Here is a 26,670-nt window from a genome sequence, read left to right on the forward strand (position 1 = left end):
AAAAAAAAGAAAGAAAAAAACCAAAAATCTTTAGCTGTGTGGAAGAAAGAGTGGTAGGCATAGTCAGGTTAGAAGACATGCATGTTAGGTAAGCATTTTTATTTCTCTGATGGGCAGAACTCACCACCGACTTTCCTCCTTGCTGTAGGTGAAAGCCGCCACTGGAGAGGAAGTGTTGGCCGAGGATCTTGGCGGTGCTGATCTGCATTGCAGGTGAGACAGAAGCACTTGTTGCTTTCCAGGATTCATTGTTGTCTGTCTGTTGAAGAGAAAATTTAATTATTTTTTCTAAGAGTTAAACTTGCCAGATCCAACCACAGTTGATCTGTTCTTGAGCTGCTGTTTCAGGGTTCAGTTCTTTGAACTGTAGGGTTGCATTCCTAAGCTAGAACGTCAGCTTGTTCGTTATTGCCTAGATAGACTGGAGAACAGGTTTCTCACTTCTTTAACAAACATCCGTCCAGCACCTGTTGGGTGGCAGACACTGTTATAGGTATTGAAGATTATGAGATAGACATTGTCTTTGACCTCACGGAGCGTAACATTCTAGTCAGGGAGATGGGTGATAAGTTATTACCAAAAAATGATTTAATGTGTATGTGTGGTAAGGCCTGTAAAGAAGTATAGGGAGAGCATATAGAAGGTTGATCCAACCCACTGGTGTGCAGGTGTTATGACTTTGTGGGTTTTTTTTTTTTTAAGATTTTATTTTTAGAGAGAGAGCACACGAGTGGGGAGGGGCAGAGGGAGAGAGAGAGAATCCCAAGCAGGCTGCACGCTCAGCATGGAGCCTGACTCAGGGCTCGATCTCACAACCCTGAGATCATGACCTGAGCTGAAATCAAGAAGTCAGATGCTTTACCGACTGAGCCATCCAGGCGCCCCATGACATTGTTAAATTAATATTTGTTAAGTGGAGCACAGAGTGCTGGATGGCGAGCTGTGGTTCAACAACAGACCACAGGAGAAATTGAAATGGACAAGTTCATTACTCACAGAACCTGGAGTAAGTACACGGCATGCCTCGAGGGGCCACGCTGGGAGCTCAAGGCAGAGTGCAGACAGAGGCAGAGCCTGAGCACATTTTTTTCTGAGGGCCCATGATTGGAGCACTTGGGGGTTCCTAGGCTAAGGCTAGTTTAGTCAATTCAAACCAAAAGATTGGCGTTTCGTTCAGTTCCACACTGGGTCTTATGCACGTGGGTCTAGTGCACGCGAGGCATACAGGAAGGAGCTGGGAGGCAGAGGAGACTGTTGATCACAGGGCTTGTTGGGGAAGTCCCATCGGGACTTAGGAAGTGCTTGTGAGTCTGTGGCTGCTCTCTGGCGCCTGCACTTGCCCAAGTGGGCTGGAGGCGGTTTCAGGTTCCTGCAGTCCACTCAGCCACACAAAGTAGATGCAGAGGCAGCCAGACTATGGAGGAGCTTAGCTCAATTCTCAAGAGCAGCTGGTTCTCTGGGGAGGGGAAAAGTCCGGCTTTGTGGCATCTGCCAATGCTTCTGGTGTAAAGTATCCCACTGAGGCTGATGACAGGGTCCCAACAGGACCAGGGAGTGTGGAATCAGGAAGAGGTGTACACACTTGGCTCTGTGAGTCAGTCCTGAGCTGGCTCCATCACGTCACTGGTCCAGTCATTTCAGGTTAGAGTTCAGGGGTAAGCAGACCGCCTACCTCCTAGAGTTTTGTGAGAATGAAATGAGATGATACGTGTAAATTGCTTGAAACACTACCTGCTTTAATTAAGTACCTGTAAATATTAACTGCCATTATTTTTATTGTTGTTGTTTATCATAACTGGTCATTAAAGAGTGGACTTTTTTTTTTCTTTTAAAAGCAATTAGGAAACCATTGAAGAGTTTTAAGGAGAGAGATGCTGTTATCAAATATTTCATTGGAAAAAGTCACTCTGGCTGCTAAACAGAACATTTAGGGGGTTGGCCTAAGTCTGTCCAGTCAGGGGGTTTTATCAGGAACAGCAGGTGAGAGATGCTGGTGGCTTAGATGGTTCTGGTGGTAGTGCAGGTAGGGGGACTGACCAGGTTCAAGCTCTGCTGTAGAGACAGGTTTGAAGGACTTGCTTTTGGATTTCATCCAAGGGGTTTAGGAAAGTGAGGTGACAAAGATGATGAGTGGAAAAGGTATGACTTCCTGAGACTGGGAAGATGGGAGGAGGAGGAGATCTGGGGACAGGGCAGGGGGATTGGGTGTTCCTTTTGGACCCGATAAGTTAGAGGTGCTTGAGACATCCAAGTAGGCACGCTGGCTGAGTAGGCAGTTAATTGGTAAAGAGTCTGCAGCCCAGATCAGTGTTGGGGAGTCATCAGCATAGAACTAGAATTTAAAACGATGGGAATAGATGAGCTAGCTCAACTCGAGGTGAGTGTAGATAAAGAGGAGGGCCCTGGACCATACCCAAGGAAGCCAGGCATAGATGGCAAGTCGATCTACTCACTGAGCTCTGTGGCCTGGCAGGTGCATAAACCTCTCTTTGTGCTGCCAGGCCTCACACCCAGGGGGGCAGGTGGCTATGGGAGCAGTCTAGTAGGTGGGAAAGGAGAGACAGGTGTAACATTTCTACTTTCCTGTCAAACACTGCTGCGCCTTTAGAAAACTTATGTGGGGGACCCACATTTGCCCCAGTTTTCCCTTCATTCCTTTTCTCAACTGAGTGCTTACTGTGGGTAGATTGATGGCGCTAAGTGTTGTGAGTAACACGGAACAATTTCAGGCCTGGTTCCTGCCCTCAGGGATTAATAATCTCATGTAAAAAGAGAAATGAAAAGAACTAAAAACAATTACAAAATGAATATGCTAGCATGCTTCCGATTTCCAACTAGAGGCGAAGGGAGGAGTGGTTAAGGGAGTGGTGTTGAGGTTGGCGGAGAAAAGCTTAGCACGAGCCTGAGTTTCTGTGTGTGTGGAACAGAACACTTGTTTATTTACGGTGAGCACAAGCGTGTGAGTGGCCACGCTGCGTTCCTCTCTGATCGCACTACAGTGGCAGGGAGACTGGCGTGGGTGTGTCAGCCTGGAGAGAGGCGGCCGCAGGTAGAATAAGGTGAGTGGGGTACAGGACAAAGTAGGCTGCCACTGTTTGTGGATGATTAACAAGGAGATGAAGATAGTATTTGAGGAGCATTAATTAAAAAATTTTTGACTCTTTAAAAAAAGTTATCTGGTGCCCATAAAAGCTGTAGGCAATATATACCAAGTTAGGGGTGTAGGTTCTAGAATTCATCTTCTGTTTGCCTTACTTACCACCCTTGTGACTGGACAAACTAGTTAACTTCATTGAGCTTCTTGTCTTCACGTGTAAAGTGAAGATAAGAATAGTTCCCACCTCATAGCACAGTGTCTGGTACCTGGTAAGTGCCCTATTACTACTAGTTATGATTATTCATAATAACCTGTTTAAAATCATGGGACAGTGATTAGGTGGTGATGGCTTTTTTTTGAACAGTGTGATAAAATTTACTAGTCACAAATTGCTTTGGGTTTCTTCGGTCTTTGTAAATACATATCTTAAACCTCTCTGATTAGCCATCCTGAGGAATTACTTTGACACAAAGTCTTCTATAATACAGTGTCTCATCAAAGGTTTCCCTTTCCTGCTGTTTTGGTAAATATTAGGCAGTTTTTAAAAGAAAGCATTTTAGGGGCGCCTGGGTGGCTCAGTCGTTAAGCATCTGCCTTCGGCTCAGGTCATGATCTCAGGGTCCTGGGATCAAGCCCCACATCAGGCTCCCTGCTTGGCGGGAAGCCTGCTTCTCCCTCTCCCACTCCCCCTGCTTGTGTTCCCTCTCTGGCTGTGCCTCTCTCTGTCAAATAAATAAATAAAATCTTTAAAACAAAAAAAAGAAAGCATTTTATTTTAAATATTTACTGATTTGGAAGTAGTTCCTTCTGCTTCTTTTTGCTTTCTGAATTACTGCAGTGTAGCTGGAAGTCAGCAGTTATAGCTGGTATGATGTATGAAGCATTTCAAAGATATGGTTAGTTATAAAATGTCATATTAAGTTAAAAAAAACTGAAGGGTCTACCATTTGCGAAGTGTTGCGGGGCTATAGCAAGGAGTAAATACGGTCTCTATTCTCATTTAGAAATAGCCAATCCAGAGGTGGAGAGTGCCCTGAAACCACCCTGAGAACCCAGTTCTAAGAAATACCTGCTAAGGGTTTGGCATTTTCCCTAGACAAGACATCACAATTTAGATTGCAGCAGATTAGCCCTTACTCATAAAATGAACCAAAATTCTCTTTTCTTCAGGTACATATTTTTGTCTGTCTTTATAGTTATTTTATTTATTTATTTTTTTAAAATTTTTATTTTTAAGCAATCTTTACACCCATTGTAGGGCTCGAACTTACAACCCTGAGATCAAGAGTTCCACGCTCCACCAACTGAGCCAGTCAAGCACCCCTACAGTTATTTTTTTAATTTTTATTTTATTTTATTTTTTTTAAAGATTTTATTTATTTATTTGAGAGAGAGAGAGAATGAGAGACAGAGAGCATGAGAGGGAGGAGGGTCAGAGGGAGAAGCAGACTCCCCGCCGAGCAGGGAGCCTGATGCGGGACTCAATCCAGGGACTCCAGGATCATGACCTGAGCTGAAGGTAGTTGCTTAACCAACTGAGCCACCCAGGTGCCCCAAGCACCCCTACAGTTATTGATTGATTGATTGATTGATTGATTGATTGATTTTAGAGAGAGAGAGAGTGAGCATGCATGTGCATGCGTGCACAAAGGGGGAAGGGGCAGAGGGAGAGAGAGTCCTAAACAGGCTCTCTGCTGAGCGTGAAGCCCATTGCGGGGCTCAATCCCACGATCACGACCTGAGCTGAAACCAAGAGTCCAAGGCTCAACCAGCTGCACCACCCAGGCACAGTTTTTTTTAAATACTATATTCTAGAATGAGTATATCTACATATGAGATAAAAAGCCATCTAATCAGAACAAAGCTAATAAACAGAGGAAGCCCATGCTTCATTCACATTGAACTTGAGATTGAACAGGAACTTCTGTGGCCCTTATCTGTTTTATCAATACTAATTTTTCCCATTGATCTGAGGGACAGAGTCGTCATGCTTACTCTTAAGGTGTGACTTTGTAAGGTTGGGGCCTCAGCAGTCTCCCTGCAATAGTTGGCATCTTCATTAGGAGCTCAATGAGTTACAGACACTTCGTTGTTATGGACTACATCTGCGGTTGTTGAACTTTATCATATACAGTTTTGTTTGAGGTGCATGGGATGAGCATTAAATAGAAGTCCTCATCAGCAAGGCTGTCTGGTCCAGTAGAAGAAGGTCAAGATTGAGAAATAGAACATGTGGATACTTATACAGCTACTGGTGGTCCTAGGGCAGGGTACTTAAGTAGACCTCAGTTTTTCCTGTTTGTAAAATAAGGATAATACTGTTCTGCTGGGGACATTATGAGAATCAAGTTGGATGACATTGATTAAAGTATTTTGGAAGTAAAAATGATGTCATCCTTAGATGAGAGAAGATCTTTAGGGTTTAAGATATTTATTTTCCTTTTCCCTGTTCTGATTATTTTAGTGTGCTTTACTCTGTAGAAAGTCTGGAGTATCCGACTACTACGCTTTGGATGATCATCATGCCCTTCACCTAACTAGGATGATTGTGAGGAATTTAAATTATCAGAAGAAATTGGATGTGAGTTGGTTATGTTCTTACATCTTTTATTTTCTTCAAAAGCATTTTGGCTTATGTGACCTTGAATGATATCTTTAAATAGGTTAATATGGTTGTTTTATATTTCTGCAGGTTACTGTAGAACCTTCTGAAGATCCTTTATTTCCTGCTGATGAATTGTATGGAATAGTTGGTACTAACCTTAAGAGGCACTTTGATATTCGAGAGGTGTGTAGAGAGGGGCTGTGAGCTATAAACCATGCTGTCAGTCTCGTATGTGTATCCATTTTTTAAAGTTTATTTTTTAAATTTAAATTCAATTAATTAATATTTATTGGTTTCAGAGGTAGTGGTCAGTGATTCATCAGTCTTATATAATACTCAGTGCTCATTACATCACGTGCCCTCCTTAATGCCCATCACCCAGTTACCCCATCCCCCCACCCCCTCCCATCCAGCAATCTCAGTTTGTTTCCTAGAGTTAAGAGTGTATCCATTTTTAAGGTGAAATCTGTTCAGATACCTTCCTGCCTAGAGCCTCTTATGGATTTCAGTAGGGTGTGACATAAAAGGGAAAGATCTCTTACTAGAAGGGAGAGGGGGATAAAAACCTCTTAATGGTTGGAAAGTTTTCATTGCACAATGATGGAGCTTGCTTTGTTCATAAATAGGACTGCCTATTCCTGTGGACGTTAGAAATGATGTAGGCAACTTCATAAATTTCATCTATTTCTTTTTAGTGCTCTTATTTTGGGAAGTGGAGGAAATGTCAGTACGTTGTGAAAGGAAAAAACATACCCTTTTAGATCAATATGACCTTAGCAGAGATTAGACTGTTGATTACATTCGAAGATGTTGCTATGGTTACAGATTGCTGACATGGTCTTCTTTGGTCTAGATTGATAATTTTTAGTGCTTGCATATAGCATGTAGTCTTATTTTGTTCACTATCCATATATGACAGAATACTTTTTAAATTAAGAAATAACCTTACTGTCAGTTTCTCTGCCTTCATATTTGTTAGTTTTCCTTTTGACTATAAAACTATTGTGTGCTAATTGTGAAAAATTGTAGAAAATGCAGAAAAACAGAAGATTGCTTATAATTCTACCATCCAGAGAAAGCAGTGAATATTTTGGTGTTTCAGCTTAATGTAATTTGTATATATATGTATATACATTTTTATGTAGCTGTGATCGTCTGTACATGTAAACATACACATGTATATTTTTAAAATTCTCCAGTTTAAATTACAAACATTTCTCCAATATTTATAAGTTCTTCTTGAAACCATTTCCATGACTAGGTCCTATTTGCTATAATAATACCTGGTGACATGGTAGGCACTCAGTAAATATATATATATATTTTAAAGATTTTATTTATTTGTCAGAGAGAGAGAGCACGCACGCACAGGCGGGGGGAGCAGCAGGCAGAGGGAGAAGCAGGCTCCCCGCTGAGCAAGGAGCCCAATGCGGGACTCGATCCCAGGACTCTGGGATCGTGACCTGAGCCGAAGGCTTAACCCAGTGTCCCTCAGTAAATATTTTTTTGAATGAATTGATGAATGTACTATCCCACCTATGGATGTGCACAGTTATTTATTGAGGCAATACCCTATATTAGAGGGTCTTAACATTCTGGATTTTTATGGAACTCCAACTGGTATTTCACTTTAGCAAGGTGACTTGGTTAACTATAAGTTATAGAATTAGGATTTTAGCTTGCCTTTTTCATTAATTACAGGCATATAAAATTTGATACTTAACAATCTAATATGCTTGAGAAATGAGTTGTTGTGGATAGCCAAGTGTTCTAGATGGCTAAGAATTCATCCTGTTAAACATAACCACTTTTTTTCATCTATTCAACAGTGTTTATTGAATGCTTGCTCTCTGAAGATGCTGTTTGAGGCACCAAGGGTACAGAAATGAGTGAAGCAGATGCACATCCATGCCTTCATGATAGTTCCATTTCATTTAAATGGAGGTCTTTTTATAAAGATAGACTTTTACCTTCTTAAATAGTTTCCTGGACTTTCTACCTTTTGCTGATTCAGATTCATCATTGTGATGATCATGTATTATGCTTTTCTATAATTGCAAGTAAGTCTTATATGGAGGTCTTACTAGTATATGGAGCTGGGGGACAGCACTGGAACGTTCATTGGAAAATCTGGCTTGTAGTCCTTGTTTCCCTCGTCAGTGGTACTAATTGGACCTCTCTGAGTATCGCTTTCCACTTCTAGAAATAGCCATAGTACCAAATGATATGTCTGCTTCCTGAAGTGTGAGTCTTTGTGAAGATGAGTTAATATGTCTTATGTGGCTGGGTGGTGGTCATCGTAAAGCAAATAGGAGATAGCTTCATACTAAGTGGCCCTAGTTTGCTGTGCTCTTTGAGGGGCTTTATTTTTGTGTGAAAGAATGGTGGTTGTTGTGTGTTGATTGTGTTTTAGAAGGTACAGTTTTGGAGCTACATAGCATTTAGAACAGATAACTTATATTCCCATTACATTATCGGACCTTTTAGGAAAATAAAAAATAATTCCAACTATGCTCTTAATTTTTGGAAAGAATGATACTGGGAAGCATTCACTCATTTTTCAGCCTTTGCATGTTACAAAACAAGGCTTTGATGTGGTAAACAGGAAAAAGGAAGTTTGGACTAGAAAGAAGAATGGTGTGTATCATCTAAAATAGTTTCTGAAGAAATTTGGAATATGTTTGGAACTCTTTGAAATAGTCTCGATGTATATGATGAATCCCAAGGATAAACTATTTAGTAATTACTCCTTTTAGATTAAATATGTATATATGTGGGATCAGATTCAGAATCAAGGAATCTTTATTGAAGTCTTAATAATAATAGCTACTTTTCAGTGAGGGCTAGGCAGTGTGCTTTAGTTAGCACTTTTTAAGTATTATCTTCTTTTTTTTTTTTAACTTTTTAGGTTTTGATTTAAATTCCAGCTAGTTAACACACAGTGCAATATTAGTTTCAGGTGTAGAATCCAATGTTTCATCACTTCCCTACAATACCCAGTGTTCATCACAAATGCCCTCCTTAATCCCCATCACCCCTCTGGTCCATCCCCCAACCCATCTCCCTCCATCAACCCTCAGTTTGTTCTCTCTGTTGTTAAGAGTCTCTTATGGTTTGTTTCCCTCTCTTTTTTTCCCCTCCCCCTATGTTCATCTGTTTTGTTTCTTAAATTCCTCATTTAAGTGAAGTCATGTGATATTTGTCTTTCTCTGACCAATTCACTTAGCATAATACACTCTAGCTCCATCCACGTTGTGGCAAATGGCAATATTTCATTATTTTTGATGGCTGAGTAATATTCCTGTGTGTGTGTGTGTGTGTGTGTGTGTATCACATCTTTATCCATTCATCAGTCGATGGACATTTGGGCTCCCTCCATAGTTTGGCTACTGTAGATAATGCTGCTATAAACATCAGGGTGCATGTATCCCTCTGAATCAGTGTTTTTGTATCCTTGGGGTAAATACCTAGTAGTGCAATTGCTGGGTTGTAGGGTAGTTCATTTTTTTTTTAACTTTTTGAGGAAGCTCCATACTGTTTTCCAGAGTGGCTGCACCAGTTTGCATTCCCATCATTGGTGCAAGAGGGTTCCCCTTATCTTTTTTTTTTTTAATCAGATGAAAAAACTGGGGCTTAGGATTTTAGGTAACCAGCTTATGACTCTAGTTTCTCAGCAGTAGACCTGGGAGACATAGCTGGGTCTTCATCTCAGCATTATTTTTTTGGGTTCATCACATACTCACAACTTTGTCCCAACTTTGCAAAAGTGAGAACTGAGACTTTATCCAGGACACACAAATCCTGTGCGATCCCTTTGTTGGGAGGCTAAGTCTCCTGACTCTGAGCCTATATCATGCTTTGTGATTGAATCCCTGACCCTTTGCCAATACTTTTGAGCAGCTCCTGAAGCTCTGAGTCCAGCTTCCAGCCCTCACAGTCTCTCTGCTTTTCTGGTCTGTACCATGGTGCTGTGGCTCTTACAGTGTGGTATGAAACCGGGGTCCAGAGTGACGTCAGGGCCTTCCCCCTGCATACAAAGTGGAATTCTGCTGCGAAGGCTCGCTCTGTAGGGTGAAATTCTGTGAAAGTGACAACTTAACACTGAACTTGTTTTCCTTATGAATAACTTTAATGTAAACATTCTTTTGTAATATAATCTCCCCGGGACATTGTTATTTTTCTTCTTAGGTCATTGCTAGAATCGTGGATGGAAGCAGATTCAACGAGTTCAAAGCCTTATATGGAGACACATTAGTTACAGGTAAAAAGGCAAAGAATTAAAAATATGAACATTTTTCTCTTTTTTTTTAAGATTTTCTTTTATTTTATTTAAAGATTTTATTTATTTATTTGGCAAAGAGAGAGACACAGCGAGAGAGGGAACACAAGCAGAGGGAGTGGGAGAGGGAGAAGCAGGCTTCCCGCTGAGCAGGGAGCCCGATGCGGGGCTTGATCCCAGGACCCTGGGATCATGACCTGAGCCGAAGGCAGACGTTTAACGACTGAGCCACCCAGGCGCCCCTTAAAGATTTTATTTTTTAGTAATCTCTACACCTGATGTTGGGCTTGACCTCACCACCCTGAGATCAAGAGTCCTATGTTCTCCCGACTGAGCCAGTGAGACACCCTTGAACATTTTCTATTGCTTTGAAAATAAGTGATCTCTTGTCTCAAGGTATTGACGTACTTGGCGTGAGCTTTGTTATTTAGAGTGGTACAAGTGTGTGGGTCTGTATTCAAAAGGAGTTGTTTTGTGAAGGTCATGTGTAGCTGAATAGCTTCATAGGTCCTGAGTTTACGATGATGACAGCTAGATGCTATTGGATAGGACCTTGTCCAAGACTTGGTGGTCTTCACTGTATAAAAAACTTCTTATTGGGGCACCTGGGTGGCTCAGTCGGTTCAGCATCCAACTCTTGATTTTGGCTCAGGTCATGATCTCAGGGTTGTGGGATCGAGCCCCACGTGAGGCTCTGCACTGGGCATGGACCTGCTTAAGATTCTCTCCCTCCCTCTCTATCTGCCCCTCACCTCACTTCTCTCCCCTTCTCTTAAAAAAAAAAAGCTTCTTATCAAAGCAAAGTTAGCAGAAATATTTGTACTTCTTTTTGTTTCTCTGGATAATTTGTAATAATTTTGAAAATTTCAGCACTGTTTTCTTGGTTCTTTAGTCTTTAATTCTACTAGCAGGTTTTATATGATGTTGAGCTTCCTAGAAGGACATTAAGTAAGTTACACCTTCTCATAGCCTCTGTGTAGGTCTAACATTGAATCATGCAAACACTAGATTGAGACTACAGGACAGAAAACCAAATCTGAAAAAAACAAAATAAGGCTGTTTATAAAAGTTCATTCGTTCATCTGAAATGTTGAGTTTGTAGGCTTTTGAAGAAAAGTATTTGAAACATAGATGCTAGACCCATAATAATCTATCTTGGACAAATGACAGAAGTAATTCTGTGAATTTTATTTGGTCTTATGAAAGCTAGAAAATGTAGTAAGTAACCTGGAGACAACATATCAGAGTAAAAAAAGATATAACTCACTACAAAAATCCAAATTGCAAATATACGTTGAGGCTTAAGGATAAATCACAACACTTTTCTCCTGGTTTGATTTATGAGCAACAAAAGGGTTCATAGTGGGAATGGAATTTATGCTTTTGTATTGAGGTGTTTAAGTGATTAAGAGCTTTTTGTTTGATATATATTTAGGATTTGTGACCAAATAGTTCAGGATGTAACCTCTTGTGCAGCAGTTTGAAACAGGTCAGAGCTGTTTCTCCTTCTCTCCCCAAAGATAGATGGACTGTCTTGGTCATCTGTTTTTAAGAATTTGCCCCTTACTTGCTGAAAGACTTGTGGTACCTTTGTCCCCAGAATACTAAGGATATATGTAGTTCCTCTATCTCTTCTTGACTGTACCGGAATTCAAATAAGATTGGGGAAAGAGAAGGGGTGTGAGAAGAAGAAGAGGGGCATGGGGAGTGGTGAGATGAGGAAGTATTGGCGGGGGAGGGAGAAGGACAGATTTTTCTGAGGATCAGGTGTCTCTGGCAGCTCTGAAGAGTTTCCTCCTGCCTCTGTACTTGCCTTCTATACGCCCTAGCAGTTTCTTGGACATTTTGCTTTCCTGTTTGGCCCGAAGGAATTGGGGGAAGACACTTCCTCTGTGTCCCTAATATAGTGGGGCATGTGCCCTACTTAGCAGGTCCTATGCCTGGAGATCCCAGGCCAGGCTAAGGGTGAAAGTCTAAATAGCTCACGGGGCGCTATACCTCAGGGCAGTACCACACTGCTGAGAGATGTGCAGGATTCCTCGCTGTTTTTGTGGGGTGAGGCTGAACTCCTGAGTGGATTGCTAGACCTCTGGGGAAGGTTACCCCTCGGCATTGCCTCCGCAAGTGGTAGTGCCATTTAAGATGGACAGCATAGGCTTTGGGCCGGGGTTTTAGGACTGAAAGACCAAGAAAACCAAGACAAAGCCAGAGTAAAGAATGAAAACAAATTTTTAACGGTTCAGTGTTCTGGTGTATCTGTGGGTGGACATTCTCTCTTATCCATTCATTTTTCTTCAACAATTTTTCAAGTACCTGCTTTATTTATGTCACAGAACCAGAGATGTCTCCGCCACGGCCTGTGTGTCTTGAGCTTGAAGACAGAGCCTGGTTCTGGGCACTTTGGTCGCGTGCTTTCTTTGACCCGCTTCAACAAGCAGTTTGTTGACTCTTGGGTTCCAAGTCTTTGACACCTGTTCAGAGTCTTAAGTAGGCTTGTTGAAGTTCACTCTTGGGAAGCTTTCTCTAGCCAAGTTTTTCAGGTTTACAAAAACCTCCTGAAGTCACCTCAAGTGTCTCCCTCACATACTGTTATCCTCCTTTTCCTTCTCCCTTCCTTCTCCCTTTCTGTGTGTATGGACAGTGGGTGTCTGCAGTGGGAGTGGGAGTGGTGGTGAGATTCCATCTTCTGAGCTTAGCTGCATTTGTTACTGGAAACTCACGACCCCCGGGCTTGACTGTGTTCCTGCTTTTGAAAGCAAGTCTGCTTTTGCTGAGTTTATCCCCTTTACCTTGAGGGCCTGTCATCGCCACAGGCATTTTCAGGCAAGCCAGTCACCTGAAACCGGTGGAGAGCTCTGAACATGGGCCTTTAAAGGGTTCTCGCTCTGTGATTCTTTCCATTTCAGAATATCCTCTGTCTGGTACCTAGTGGGCACTCGGACATACATTACACGAACGAATGGGTGACACCCTAACCCCGTCATCTAACCAAACCAACCAGACGAGTGACAGCTTTACACAGAGCACTCTCAGGGAAGCAAAACACCCAGACTCCAATACCTTAGAAAGAAAACACTGTGACACGAGCCGTTCTGTACCCTGGACAAAATCTCTACATTTTAAACTTTGATTTGAAATTAAGGAATGTATAACTATGTCTGTTAGCTGTGAATTAAAAGCCCTCTGAAATACATAAATCTTTTTTCAATTTTCTTTTGAGGATTTGCTAGAATATTTGGATATCCCATAGGTATCATTGGAAATAATGGAGTTCTCTTTTCTGAATCTGCAAAAAAGGCAAGTGGTGTTAAACATGTTTCAAAATTTTCTGTTTTAATTTAAACATAATTTGCTTTGAAGGTCAAGTAATGAATGAAAGTTTATTACATAAAAACTTTGAAATATTTAAAAGGCTTAAAATATTTAACCAGATGCCTTAGTAGGCAGAACACTATGTGTACGTGCATGTGAACGTGTGTGTGTGTGTTAGTGCTTGAACAGTTTTTATGGAGGTTTACATTAACCTGTTTTATCTAGAGCACTATTTTTATTTTATTTTTATTTATTTTTTTAAGGTTTTATTTATTTATTTGTCAGAGAGAGAGAGAGAGAGAGAGCGTGAGCACAAGCAGGGGGAGCAGTAGGTAGAGGGAGAAGCAGGCTCCCGGCTGAGCAAGGAGCCGGATGTGGGACTCGATCCCAGGACCCTGGGATCATGACCTGAGCGGAAGGCAGACACTTAACCCAGTGAACCACCCAGGCATCCCAACTAGAGCACTATTTAAAAAATCCAATGTTTTAAAAAGTTCTTATAAGATACATGAATTATAAATGCTGTGGATGACATGGACATAGCCTAAGACTTGAGAATCCTTGTCTTGGGAGTGTTTATATTCTGTTTTCTTTTAAAGTAGAAAACTGAGGAATTCTCTTATGGCGAGGTTCAGGAATTCCTGCTGATAAGCAGTTCTTCTCTTCGTTTCTTGAGTTTCACTTGCTGTTCAGAATGTTCGTGATTGACGTCACCCTACAGCTCTGTGCCAGTGATCACATGGGCGACTGCAGAACGCATGCGGTGCCAGCCCAGTCACACGTCCTGTTGGCCGTGGGTGCGCTCGGTGGTATTGTTACTAGCCAGTCACAGGGCGCTCTTCCTGACTGCTGACCCGAGTATGGTGTTTGCAGGATACATGAGGGACGCAGATTTCTTAACCCCCTCTTTATTTTATTTATTTATTTTTTTGAGATTTTATTTATTTGACAGAGAGAGAGAGTGAGAGCAGGAACACAAGCAGGGGGAGTTGGGAGAGGGAGAAGCCAGCTTCCTGCAGAGCGGGGAGCCCGACGCGGGGCTCGATCCCAGGACCCTGGGATCATGACCCAAGCCAAAGGCAAACACTTAACGACTGAGCCACCCAGGCGCCCCTTAACCCCCTCTTTAAAAATATTATCTTCTTTGCTCTTAGGGGGCTCACTTCATCCAGATATGCTGCCAAAGGAATATTCCTCTGCTGTTCCTTCAAAACATTACCGGTAAGAAAATAGCTTAATCAGTCTTGTTGCATTATTTCAGAGCCTCATTGTCCAGTATGACTCCAGTATTGGACAGTGTAGACCTAGAACACTTCTGTCATAGCAGAAAGTTCTATTGGGTACTCTTTGTAGAGTCTCTTTTAGGCTTAACCCTAATATATGAGAAGTTTATCCATATTTGGATAAAGCAGTTTCTGAGTTACCCGTATCACCATCAGACGGCTTCCCTTTCCCCTTCCACACGCATACCTACCCCTCTAGCAGCAGCAGGGCTGTGTTCTCTACCAGGAACACTGATCTCACTCTGAGGGCGTTGTCTGTCCCATCGTCTCTGAGCTAACACTTTGTTTTCCTTAAAGGACTTCATGCACATTCTGTGGTTCACCCTTTGCCTCATCTTTTCTTGTGTAGTTAATTCTGCCTGAAGCGACATATTATAAAAGGTCTATGCACATCCTGAACAATAGTCTGGGGATTTGAGTTTAGATTCCAAAGAATGGTGTGATCAATATCACCTCTCTGGATTTCATGTTTCACAAATGATCTTAATAGGGTGGATGAAATGATTTGTAAGGTTTTCTGGTTGTAGATTTCTTTTTCTTAGAATTCTAGAATTCTATTATTTATATTGTATGTTGCACTTAGATATGTTGGTTAGCTGAAAGCGCCCCCCCCAATCTTCTAAGTGATCTGTGGTTATCTCAGGGTCAAAGGAAGGAGGGCTCTTAATTAGTTGTTAGAATCAGGCAAGTCTTCACAAGAAAAAGGAGCTTGGCTCATGGTGGTCAGCAGGACTTTAAATAGTCCTGGTGCTAAAACATCTTTATCTGGTGCTGCTCTTAAGTTTATGATACTTTGTTAGATGAGTTTTGAGAGGCATTCTATCCAGACGGAAGCCTGAGGGGGTCCTATGTGGCAAACCTGGTAATAGGGCAAATAAAAAGGATTCTGAGGCTTCACGAGTCCAGGAACCTTGCTTCTAATAATGGTTCATGGTTTCTTAACCACTAGTAAAGTAAACCTTCTTCCTGGAAGATATACCTACGTTTTTGTTCTTTGGTATTGAGTTGGGTTAGGGGCAGAGGGCAGAGGTTGAGTTTGGTTTTGGAACCTTGCATTTGAGATACTTGTGTGACACTCATGGAGATAACATATATGCAGATGGCAGTTGAATAAATCTTGAGCACAGAAGACATGTGTTAGCTGCAGGTGAGAATGTAGGCGTCCTCAGAATAGGTAGATGTTATTTGAAGCTGTGGGAAGAGATGAGAACACCCCGTGGGAAGAGAAGAGGGCTCAGGGACAGTCTTTGAGTAACTCTGATTTCTTCCACAGAGATGAGAGTAGAGGAAGGAAGGGAGCACGAAGATGTTGGTTTTTTTTTTTTTTTTAAAGATTTTATTTATTTATTTGACGGAGAGAGACACAGTGAGAGCAGGAACACAAGCAGGGGGAGTGGGAGAGGGAGAAGCAGACTTCCCGCAGAGCAGGGAGCCCGATATGGGACTCGATCCCAGGATCCTGGGATCACGACCCGAGCCGAACGCAGACGCCCAACGACTGAGCCACCCAGGCGCCCGAAGATGTTGTTTTTAATGCTGGGAAGGATTGGAGAAAGACAAGTGGGGCGGTGTAATCTTTTTCAAGGCAAAATCTATAGGGACTAGAGAGGCGGTGGGGTGTCGGCTCAGGGAGCAGGGCTTGAAGATGGCTGCTACTTGAGACGGCTACTGTGGAGTGTTTTCAGGAGTCCAGACAAGGCAGAAAGAGGAGCTGCGACCTGTGGTGAGGGCCCTGCTCAGGGGTCCCAGGGAAGCCCATCGCGCCGGCGAGGGGAGGGCTGTCCTGTCAAGTACTGTTGTAGCTACAGCTTGTACAGGTGCCTCAGAGAAACTGAGTGCAATCGGAGGACTCCGTGGCTGGGGGCTTGCAAAGCAAAGATAGTTTGGGTTCTGTGAGGAGAGGAGGAACGCGCCCGGAAGGCCCGGAAGGCCCAGGGTGACTGCTGAGCAGTTTCAGCAGAGCTGGGAGCTTGAGGCAGTCGAGGAATCCTGCTAATTGTGGAAAATTCTTCTACCTCGCTATTGAGTCACTGGCAGGCGCTCTCAGCATCGATGAAACATTCATCTTTATTTCTTCCGAGTTGTTTGTTTTTTTTTTTAAAGATTTTTTTTTCTATTTATTTGAGACAGAGAGAATGAGAGACAGAGAGCATGAGAGGGAGGAGGGTCAGAGGGAGAAGCAGACCCCCTGCCGAGCAGGGAGCCCGATGCGGGACTCGATCCCGGGACTCCAGGATCATGACCTGAGCCGAAGGCAGTCACTTAACCAACTGAGCCACCCAGGCGCCCTGCACTTTGTATTTCTTTTTTTTTTTTATTTTAAGATTTTATTTATTTGAGAGAGAGAATGAGAGAGAGAGAGAGCACATGAGAGGGGTGAGGGTCAGAGGGAGATGCAGACCCCCCGCTGAGCAGGGAGCCCGATGCGGGACTCGATCCCGGGACTCCAGGATCACGACCTGAGCCGAAGGCAGTTGCTTAACCAACTGAGCCACCCAGGCGCCCCCAGAAGGAGCAGTTTCTGTATTGAAGCAGGTCCGTGAGTACCGGAGGCCTCACAGTGCGCCTTGCCACAGCCCTTTGTCCTCAGCCTGCCGGGTCACGTTCTTTCATCGCCAAGCCGCTGTCCTGAGAGAATTTCTTGAAGATAAGTTTCTTGCACCCTTATCTCGCTTGAAGATCTTTGTGTGCATCCAGATGAACCATTCTAAGGAAAACTTTAGAAATGATTAAAAAATTGTATTTTATCTTTTACAGCACCCTTTTTGGGGGGATATAGTTCATGTACAAATATTTCATTACAGTGAGAGGCCTTGTAGTAAAATATAGTTGGTAAGCTGTCCTTCAAATACCATGTTGGAATTGACTTCTGCCCATAAATCCCATCATCCGGAGGCTTTTTTTCTTTCCTTTCTTGTAGGATTTATGGTCGGTAGAGAATATGAAGCTGAAGGAATTGCCAAGGATGGTGCCAAGATGGTGGCTGCTGTGGCCTGTGCTGAAGTGCCTAAGATAACTGTCATCATTGGGGGATCTTACGGGGCTGGAAACTATGGGATGTGTGGCAGAGCATATAGGTAGGTGGTTGTCGTGGTTTCCTCCGAAACAAAGAATTACACTTCAAGCATAATTACAAGTGGGCAGTTCGTTACGGGTTTATTTGAAACACAGAGTGACATTTGCAGATCTTGGTCAGTGATACCATAATTTGTATCATCTGGAGGAGCGAAATGAAGTGTAAGGCTAAACGTGCTACTTGGAAGAAATCCACAATGGGAATCAGGAAGTATTTTGAAATGGCTGATGATGAAAATACTACATATCATAACTTAAGTGATGCAGCTAAAGTCTTGCTTTGAGGAACGTGTGTAGGAGACGTAAATATATATATATTGGAAAAGAAGTAAGGCCGAAAATCAATGAGCCAGCTCAGGAAGTTCACAGAACAGCATATTAAACACAAGAAAAATAGAAAACAGGACATTATAAAGATAGAAGAATCAGGGAAGGCCAGAGCTGTTTTTGTTTAAAAACGGTTAACAAATTTGATAATCTCCTAGTAAAACTAAAAAATAAAGCAGAAAGGCTTTATTTTATATCAGGAATGGAAAACAGGACATGACCACAGATAATAAGGGGATATTTTGAATGTTTTTATGCCCAGTAAATTGAGATGAGATGCGAAAATAAAATTGATCAGAACAGACATCACAATCACCTGGAGAATTTAGAAATCCTACTCCATTCAGGCCACACCTCTGGAGATTAGCCTGGGGTGGGTTCCAAGCCTGGTTTTCCCCTTGTAGTGCACAGCTAGAACGAAGAACCACTAATTTAGAAGGTAAACGCAGGCCTGTGGAAATTGCTGTGTTGTACAGTGAATTAACTTCATCATTTTTTCTCTTCTCCCCGCACAGCCCAAGATTCCTCTACCTGTGGCCAAACGCTCGCATCTCAGTGATGGGAGGAGAGCAGGCAGCCAATGTGTTGGCCACAGTAGCAAAGGACCAAAGAGCACGTGAAGGGAAACAAGTAAATGCCATTTCTTCTGCCTCTCTGGGTTTGGCTTTTACCACTGAACACTCTGGAGGCAGGGAGCAGCATGCCCAGAACCTCTCAGTGTTCATGGGTCAGGGTCTCACTCCAGGGCCTGGCTTCATTTAGAAGATGCTGACTTTGAGAAATACCGACTTACATATGCTCTGTCTCCCTTCTTAGAGCCACTTAATTTGAGGTCCCTTCTTGTAATTTTTCCGACTCTCCAAGAAAACTCTTCAGAAACTGTGCCTGCGAGTGCCTGAGGCATAAAGGTGTTTGGCTCTTAGTCATTTGCCATTAGTGAGATTTAAAGAAATGTGATGTACTTCTTTGGTTTTATGACTGAAAGCAGCAGAATTTTGTTTTTTCAGTTTCTGCCTTAGATTGTCTTTGAGTGGGAGGGCTCAGTCATCTAACTGAGAAATGAGTAACATTATACTGTGCATGGATAAATGATGGAAAACGGAGAGGTCCCTGGCAGCTTGATGAAAGGCAGATCAGCAAGGGGCTGCTTTTAGTTTTGCTGCATGTTAACAGGGGTACTTTAAGGGATTATTATTTAGGTCTCGTCAGCAACATCAAACAAAAGGTACTGGGGACTCCACAGGGTAGTGTGCCCCCAAGCACCTTAGAAAATTTACATGACTCGGAGAAAATGCGGTTCTTGCCCCTTAAGGAGCTGCCATTCTGGGGGCTGACAACTCACAGTCTAAGGGTTGCGTGAACAACAAGGTAATTTATTAAGGCAGGTTCTTCACTGCAGGTTTTTAAAGTGGATTCTTTGTTTGTGTCTCAGAGATTCTTAAGTTTCGCATTAATTTTTTTTTTTTTTGAGAGAGCGCACACGTGCACGAGTGGGTGGTGGGGAGCAGCGCAGAGGTGGTGATGGGGCAGAGGGAGAGAGAATCTCAGCAGGTCCGATTCAGGGCTCGGTTCTATGACCCTGAGATCATGACCTGAGCCGAAATCAAGAGTGGGAGGCTTAACTGACTGAGCCACCCAGATGCCCCCTCACTAATTTTTGTTAGTTAGAACTTACAGCTATTTTGTGTAAGCACCAAGCCTTCAAATGATTGATGCATTTCTTGGAATTGTTCAAGTGTGCTGTTTTATCATAACAGGGCATAACATGGAGGAGGCCTTGCCTTGAAGGCTCTCATTCCTGCTATTTAGGGGTCATCTGGTCAACTGTCTGGTGGTGGGATGGGGATAAGATAAGCATGGAGGGTGGGCCCTAGCTCCCTGAATGCATCCCAAACATGCCCCACATCCTCAGTCGTCTTTTCTAAGCAGCAGGAACTCTGCGCACTTAACACTGAGGTTTCATATTCACTTCAGTGCTGATTAGTATCCAAGCAAAATGAAATGTTTATTTGTGTGTGTTTATGTGTGTGTGTGATGGTGGGGGCATAAAGTCCACCTGATACATATTTTTTTAAAGATTTTATTTATTTAGAGAGGGAGAGAGTGGGTGTCAGGGGAGGGGCAGAGGGAGAGAATCCTCAAGCAGACTCCACGCTGAACATGGGGCCCCACGTGGAGCTTAATTTCACAACCCTGCGACCAGGACCTGAGTCAAAATCAAGAGTCAGATGCTTAAGCAGCTGAGCCACCCAGGCGCCCCTCTACCTGATATTTTGAAGACTTATCTTAAACCGTAGCTCAGTAGTCTCTTATTAGATAGTTGTTCTTTGATTAATTTGACTTACAAATCTATGGATTTGTCTCTTTTTATATATGAAAGGAAAGTACAGGATTTTAGTGGTTCTCCCTCCAAATTCTTGACATAAAATTATATTAAACTATGAAAGTACATAAAAGAAGGTTGGATTTATTTATCATTTATCATTTGTTTTTGGTGTGAAATACTTTTTTTTTTTTTTAAGATTTTATTTATTTATTTGACAGAGAGAGAGACACAGCGAGAGAGGGAACACAAGCAGGGGGAATGGGAGAGGGAGAGGCAGGCTTCCCGCTAAGCAGGGAGTCCGATGCGGGGCTCGATCCCAGGACCTGGAATCATGACCTGAGCCGAAGGCAGACGCTTAACGACTGAGCCACCCAGGCGCCCCGGTGTGAAATACTTTTTAAGTTGAAAATATTTTTCAGGGTTTCAAAGTCAGTTTGCATAAAGATTTTTACAACTGAATTAATTATCACTTGTTTCTGGCAATACGGGTGGGCAAGCCACTAAATTTTTAATTAGGGAAAAATCTCTCTCAGCTCTTTGAACTTATTCAAGTTGTGGTGGTTGTTTTATCCCTTTAAGCTTTAAAATTTTCTGAATTTGGCTCTTTTGAATGAAAATTCCCTACGTGTCCACTTTTAACAGAAGCTGCTAAATGTAAGGTTGCCCTCTCACTACATTGTATAATTCACATCCATTGTTGGAGCCTGCTAGAATATGTGATACCCTTGGTTTTGAACTTTACCCTAAATGGCTTCAGGATGTTGTCTCTGATAAGGGAGATGTAATGATGCACCAATGGCACTCATGTCTCAGGTGAGATCTTGTGTGTGAAAGCATCACTTGTAATCTCTATATATCACTGTGCAGATGTTGGTTGTAACATCATTATTCATGAAATGCTTGCCCCTTTTTTCTTGAGGTTCTCTTGAGTGGATCTGTTGTTTTATTGCAGTGGACTGACTCATGGTCCTTTTTCTTTCAGTTCTCCAGTGCTGACGAAGCAGCCTTAAAAGAGCCCATCATTAAGAGGTTTGAAGAGGAAGGAGACCCTTACTACTCCAGTGCAAGGTGGGAGCCAAGGAATAACCATCTCCCTGATGGGTGCATCTGGGCTGTCAGGGCGGCAGCTTTACAGAGATCTGGACAGTTGGGTTGGTCCAGCCTTCATGGGAACCACAAAGGAACGTTTGGACACACTTAATTTCATATTGTTCTCTCTATAATGGGAATGTCTGCTGAAACACCACCCCCTTCTCCCAGGCTGGGTTGTGCACCCGCCACCATTGGTCTGATTCTGCAACCCTCCCCCGCTTCTTCCTTATCCCACTTATAGGTGAGGTGTCTGGGCCTACAGAGGCTGAAAAATTTAAGAGTTAAGAGTTATCCTGGCTGTGTTGTTTTCAGGAATTCGTTCTTTTATAATGTTTTGCTTCAACATGTGGATTCCTGTCCTATCACTCTTTGATTATTTCCTGTTTACCCCATTTTAAACATGAGATTGGCTGGATATTTGTGGGCACTTCTAACAAGCGTGCTTGTGCATTCAGAAGGTGATTGCTCACAGCCAGGGTCTATGTGTCAACACCAAGTAATCACCCCACACGCCATTGCAGCTCTTGGTTCTGTTTGTTTCTTACCCCGCTTAATGAGGCAATAAATTATCATGGCCTGCCCGGGCTGGAGGCTGGCTGGCGTGTGTGCATTAAGATCTCTGTTTTCAGCAACTTTAATGTTCTTCATTCGGAAGAATAGTCTAAGCTTCCTATCTTCATCTTATCCCTTGGGCAGATGGAATAAAGAAAATAGCTATTTGTGTCTTTCAAAATTAGGTTATGCTGTGATTTATGTCATTTACTGGTGAAGGTACGCTGGAGAGGAAGGAGAAAAGAAAATAAATTAGAATTCATTCAGTCATCTGAACACAACTTTTGTGGCAGGCGCTGCTCCTAGCACTGGGGGTACAAGGGCTGAATATACTTATTTTCAAGAGCATATTTAATTTCAGGATGAAAATAACACCATTTGGCATCTTTAAAAGGCCCATTTCTTTTCTTGTTAATACGTATTTTCGCCAGCAAATTCGCAGGTATATTTTGTTGTTGTGGGTCTTTGATTGATTTAGTTAAGACCAACGTATTTTATAGTCTTTGAGACCTAAACATGTTCTTGTTTACCATCACTTAAACAGACTTCTATAGTAGCCAGTAAAAGCAAAGAGGAAATAGAAAACCCTAAAAAAAAGGCTTAAGAGAAAATAATAAATTGTAAGCTCCCCTACAGTTTTTTGTTTCTCCGTAAGATTTTGAGTGAAATTCACGAGGATGGTTGAAATATTAAACTTTGAAAAATAGTGTATCTTGTGTGAGCCATTAATAAGTTTTTCAGCCCTGGCTAAGTCATCTTTTGAGAAAGACTGAATCCCTTATTATTTTCATGCTTACATTAGTATTATTATTTTAATGGACTGTACTCAAGGCAGGAGAGCAAATGGCCCAGATAGATTTATCTTTGGAAATAAATATTGTAAGACACGAAGGTTTTTCTGTTAATCTGAGGATGCTTAACCCTTCTGTTGAAACACTTGGTGGCAGGGGGATAGCAATTTTCTTTCAAAGATGAAAGGATTTTCAAGCCAATTTACGGTTCCTTCCTCAGGTTTAGTAAATCTCAGCTTAACAGTAACCTTCTGTGGTCTGTTTCAGCTCTACCATGGTTGGACCTGTCTTTTCAGAGAGCTCTTTCATTATCCACTGCTGTAATCTGTGTTTCTCCTAATCCCTCATTTTAGAGGTACAGCCTGCCTGTTTTCTTCTGCTCACTTCTTTTTACAATCAGAACTTTTTCAGGCATTTGATCAGGGCCTCTTACCTGGAATGGTCATTTTCATGACCATCACAAAGGGGCCCTGGCTTTGCCGTGCTCGCTGGATTCTTCTGCTGTAGGCTTCAGAAGGGAGTGTAATCAATTGACCTGGTTACGCATGACAAGAGTGGCCTTTTCCTTATTGGCTGTTGATACGTCAGGGTCCCTGTTATGAATGTTTTATGAGCAAAGATTTGATTCATGGCCTGTTGATGTAAGTATGGTTTAATAATTGATGCTGTTGTCCAGATACCGAAGGCAGTTTGTTTAAAGAAAGCCAAACTGCCACCTACTAATGACCTTTAAAAAACAGTATTTCTCTTTCGTTTTTCTTTATAAAATTGAGGTTGTCAGTGAAAAGCAAACACATTCCTACTTCAAAGTTTCTTTTGTAGGCAGCTTAAAGCAATTACTTATTTTCCTATTGTAGCAAAAAATAAAGAGCTTATATTGAAGGTATTTTATTAACCAAATGTAGTGAAGTCTCTTCAGTAATTGTCATCGTTTCTTGAAAGTTTGGGAGTTTGGGGGAATACACCTTTTCCGGTGGAGACTTTGGTTTGAGATTATTACCTGGGTTCAGGGCCTCTCTCCATATTAATAACAGGGACACATCAACTTGTACATTTGGATGTGGGCAGAAGAGGAACAGGAAACATTTTCCTGAAATACATAAAAATTTGTTAAAATTAAGGATTATTCTGAGGTTTCTAGAAGCAGTTCCCAAAGCCATAAGCTCACTCTGACATCTGTGAGGGCCTGGGATGAAAGTCCTGTCGTTTTTCTTTCTCTCTTTTCCCCTCCTTTGAAGGTGGTTTCGGTTGTGAGAATGTAGCGCACAGAAGCTCATCAGTCAATCCCTCTAGGACCTGAGGAAAAACCCCAGCGTTTCTGGACATAAATTGTGTAAATGGTTGTTCGGTGATGGAATCCTAATAACTTGTGTTTTGTTCTTTTATCAGGCTGTGGGATGATGGGATTATTGATCCAGTGGACACCAGACTGGTGCTGGGTCTCAGTCTTAGTGCGGCCCTCAACGCACCAATCCAGAAGACTGACTTCGGCATCTTGAGGATGTAACTGGAATATAAGGCGTCTTCCATAGGACATGTACCAAAAATTAATGTACTGATAGCTTAAAATTTTAGACTTTTCCAACATGTGGCTATTACGGTAAAATTGTTTTCTCAACACACTGCATTGTACTTTTCTACCTTAAAAAAAAATCAGTGAAGATATTTATTTGATGAACTTCAATTCCTTGTCCATTTTCTTAGAGCAGTTTTTCTGTGGCTCCACTTTACCACCCATAAAATGAAGAGAATAACTTACAGTTAGCCTTTCTAACCCACGTGAAGTATGAAAAGTTCCATAACCTATAAATCCCAGGTATGATTGAGATTATTCACAGAAAGTTGTTTTTCCACCGAAATGATTGCTTTGGTGATTATGCACGATGCTATTTTAACACACATAATTTTTAGAAGCATCTATTACTTTGCCTTTCAGCCACCATCCTACTCCTTCCTGTAACAGTCAGACTTGTTGCTGTCTGCACTCGGGGCTCTGTTTCCTCCCCATTCTCTCTTCAGCCTACACCTCATCGGCTTCCACTGCCAACAGCCCTCTCCAAGGTTGGCCTCCATGTTGCTGAAGCCAGTGGGTTCTTTCCCGATGTTACTGGACTGAATTTTCTGTGGCATTAAGAGCAGTCAAACACTTGTTCCTAGCAGTGCTATCCTTAGCTTTCAGACTGTAACTCTAGGTTTTCCACCAACCTCTTTGGCCCTTCTTGTTCCGCCTCCTTTGTCAGGCTCTGTTCCTCTATGCATTTCTCTCCCACTCCCGTCACCATTTGTCCTGATTTTTCATTAGTAAAACATGAATAGATTCTGATTCTGAAAGATACAAAAATAACATGAAAGTATCTCCTCATTCTTTTTGAAAAATTGTGGTAAAATATATATTACATAAAATGTACCATTTTAACCATTTTTAGCTGCACGGTTCTGTGGCATGAAGTCCATTCACACGGTCGTGCAACCATGGCCACCATCCAGCTCCAGAACTTTTCATCATTCCAAACAATAGCAGCTCCCCATTCCCTCTCCCCCCAGCCCCCGGCCCTCTCCTCATTCTTAAATGTAGGTGTTTCTCATGGTTTGGTTTATTCTCGCTGGGTCATTTCAGGCCTTATGGCTTCGGTGGCCATCTGAATGTGGATGATTCCTGCATCAAGGTTGTTCTCCCTGAGCTCCAGACCTGTGTATCTAACGGGTCTACTGGATGTCTGCACTGATGGACTTATAGGAACCTCAGATTCAATCATCAAGGTCTATTGATTTTGCCTCCTGTCTTTTGGATTCCCCATTATTTCCATCTTTCACCACCACGGGCTTTAGAAGTGGTCTATCTGCATCCAGTCTTAGCTAGTACTGCTTCCCCATCACTGCGAGATGAAGATGGCCATTCTAAGTGTGCATCTGGTCATGCTGTTCCTTTGCTCCAATGTCTCACTGGTTCCCTGTCGAAGTGCCAGACCCGTCATGCTCTCCAGGACTGTGATCATCACATCCCCTCTTCTGCCTCATCTCCTTGACTCTTCCTCACGCTCGGTGCTCTAGCTGTTACAGATTTCTTGTTCCTTGAACCTGTAGAGTCCTTCCCACCTTAGGGTCCACCACCCAAGGTTCCCTCTGCCTGTACCATCCTACCTTCCCTTAAACACTTACCTTTTTGTCTCTGTGACTTCCCTGGTTTGGGTTAGACGCTGTGCTCTCGTAAAGCCGCAGCCACTTTCTTCTCTGTCTTACGTATTTATGAGAAACCTAAACATTTCTTTAATACTGCCCTCCTGCTAGAATGTAAGCTCTCTGAGAGCAAGGATGTCCTGTTTAGCCTGCAGCTGCAGGCCCTAGCACTTGTAGGTGCTTACGTATTTGTTGAGTGAATGAGAAATCCATATTTTAATTGATGTCTTCAGACCACATTACAATTAAATGACTGATTATGTGATCTAATACAACTATCCAGTGCTTTCCTCATAAAATTAATACTTCAAACTTTGTGTGTCATGTTCAATTTACACAGCATTTGGGGCACCTGGGTGGCTCAGTTGTTAAGCGTCTGCCTTCGGCTTGGGTCATGATCCCGGGGTCCTGGGATCGAGCCCCACGTCGGGCTCCCTGCTCGGCCGGGAAGGCTGCTTCTCCCTCTCCCACTCCCCCTGCTTGTATTCCCTCTCTCACTGTGTCTCTGTCAAATAAGTATATAAAACCTTAAAAAAAAATTTTAGGCAGCATTTGTGTATCAGAAATCAGTTTAATTTTTTGAGATGTGTACAGATAAATGCTCACAGTTCAGAGGTGGGCTGCATTTTCAGAAGGATGTGGGACAAGGTCACTGAGAGGACATCCCCTCCCCTTTCCTTGGAAAGTTCCCCCACCCACTGTTCCTGTAGGGGGAGCCATTTCAAGAACATAGCCTTGAGAGAGGAAGGTGTTG

At 42.5% G+C, this 26,670-nt stretch overlaps 1 protein-coding gene across 1 annotated transcript in view; it reads left to right on the forward strand.

Annotated features, from left to right (window-relative positions):
• MCCC2 (methylcrotonoyl-CoA carboxylase 2) overlaps nucleotides 1–26,231 on the forward strand; it is a 70,877-nt gene extending 44,646 nt beyond the window's left edge. Inside the window, exons 8-17 of the mRNA XM_035014608.1 lie at nucleotides 149–213; nucleotides 5,579–5,678; nucleotides 5,790–5,885; nucleotides 9,891–9,963; nucleotides 13,202–13,278; nucleotides 14,448–14,514; nucleotides 17,497–17,653; nucleotides 18,494–18,608; nucleotides 21,287–21,372; nucleotides 24,129–26,231. Coding sequence (XP_034870499.1) covers nucleotides 149–213; nucleotides 5,579–5,678; nucleotides 5,790–5,885; nucleotides 9,891–9,963; nucleotides 13,202–13,278; nucleotides 14,448–14,514; nucleotides 17,497–17,653; nucleotides 18,494–18,608; nucleotides 21,287–21,372; nucleotides 24,129–24,246 — 954 coding nt within the window. The 3' untranslated portion in view covers nucleotides 24,247–26,231. The remainder of the gene's footprint in view (nucleotides 1–148; nucleotides 214–5,578; nucleotides 5,679–5,789; nucleotides 5,886–9,890; nucleotides 9,964–13,201; nucleotides 13,279–14,447; nucleotides 14,515–17,496; nucleotides 17,654–18,493; nucleotides 18,609–21,286; nucleotides 21,373–24,128) is intronic.
• Nucleotides 26,232–26,670: the final 439 nt, after the last annotated feature.

This window comes from Mirounga leonina, unplaced genomic scaffold (genome assembly GCF_011800145.1).
Source record: "Mirounga leonina isolate KUSES-001 unplaced genomic scaffold, KU_Mleo_1.0 Mir_168, whole genome shotgun sequence".
Taxonomy (NCBI): domain Eukaryota; kingdom Metazoa; phylum Chordata; class Mammalia; order Carnivora; family Phocidae; genus Mirounga; species Mirounga leonina.